Below are 1,150 nucleotides of genomic sequence, written 5' to 3'. Positions count from 1 at the left end.
TGCCCTCAAGCAATCATTTAAAACATACTTTCAGAGGATGAATGAAAATAAAATAGAACCTAAGAAATTAAAAAAAATATAAAGGGAAAAGAAAAGCAAACTCTAAACGCGGGTTGCTCCCGGAAGTGCTTCTTTTGAAAGAGTCATTAGCTGGACTACTCCCCTGCTACGTTTCTACCATTCCCTCCAGCAACAGCCCTTCTTCTATGTCTTCATTCCTTGGGACTCCTTCATATCTTTTCACTTTATGTCCATTTACCATGAAAGGGTTACCATCTTTTCATATTAAGTCTATAGCACCATGTGGAAACACCTTCTTTACTAGAAAAGGACCATCCCATCTTGACTTGAGTTTTCCTGAAAAAAGTTTTAGTCTTGAATTAAAAAGCAACACCTTTTGCCCTTCATGAAACTCTTTATTACTCTTGATCCTCTTGTCATGCCAACTTTTGGTTTTCTCCTTATAAATTAAAGAACTAGTATAAGCATCATGTCTAAGTTCCTCAAGAGCATTCATTTGCATCAACTGGTTGTTCTTGAGCTCCGCGATGTTGAAGTTACACATTTTTAAAGCCCAAAAAGCTTTATGCTCGATCTCCACCGGTAAATGACATTGCCTTCCATAAACTAGTCTATATGGTGTAGTACCAATAGGTGTTTTGAAAGCTGTTCGGAAGGCCCGAAGTGCATCATCTAGTTTGTCCGACCACTCTTTCCGGTTGCTCCCCACTGATCTTTCCAAGATTCTCTTTAAGGCTTTATTGGTCACTTCGGGTTGCCCACTCATTTGTGGATGGTAAGATGTAGAGAATTTATGAGTTACCCCATATTTCCTTAACACCTTCTCTAGCTGATCATTGGCAAAATGAGTGCCTCAGTCACTTATAAGGGCTTTTGGGAGTCCAAATCTTGAAAATAGCTTCTTCAAAAATCGCACCACCACCCGAGCGTCATTAGTTGGTAATGTTTGTGCCTCCGCCCATTTGGATACATAATCCACCGCCACTAATATGTATTTGTTTTCTTTTGACATGGGAAATGGTCCCATGAAATTTATCCCCCAAACATCAAACACCTCGCACACTTGAATACTTTGTTGTGGCATTTCATTTCGGGATGAAATGCTTCCCGCTCTTTGACATGCATCACA

General features: G+C 39.7%; 1 protein-coding gene across 1 annotated transcript; it reads right to left on the bottom strand.

The window, feature by feature from the left end:
- Positions 1-280: 280 nt before the first annotated feature.
- Positions 281-787, bottom strand: LOC111917396 (uncharacterized). Its single transcript, XM_023913086.1, has one exon. It carries the CDS (start codon positions 785-787, stop codon positions 281-283), a length of 507 nt encoding a protein of 168 aa, XP_023768854.1.
- Between the last annotated feature and the right edge of the window lie 363 nt (positions 788-1,150).

The sequence above is a fragment of the Lactuca sativa genome, chromosome 2, assembly GCF_002870075.4.
Source record: "Lactuca sativa cultivar Salinas chromosome 2, Lsat_Salinas_v11, whole genome shotgun sequence".
In the NCBI taxonomy this organism is placed as follows: domain Eukaryota; kingdom Viridiplantae; phylum Streptophyta; class Magnoliopsida; order Asterales; family Asteraceae; genus Lactuca; species Lactuca sativa.
The sequence above is the reverse complement of the archived record's forward strand: the minus strand, read 5'-3'. Positions and strand labels throughout refer to the sequence as shown.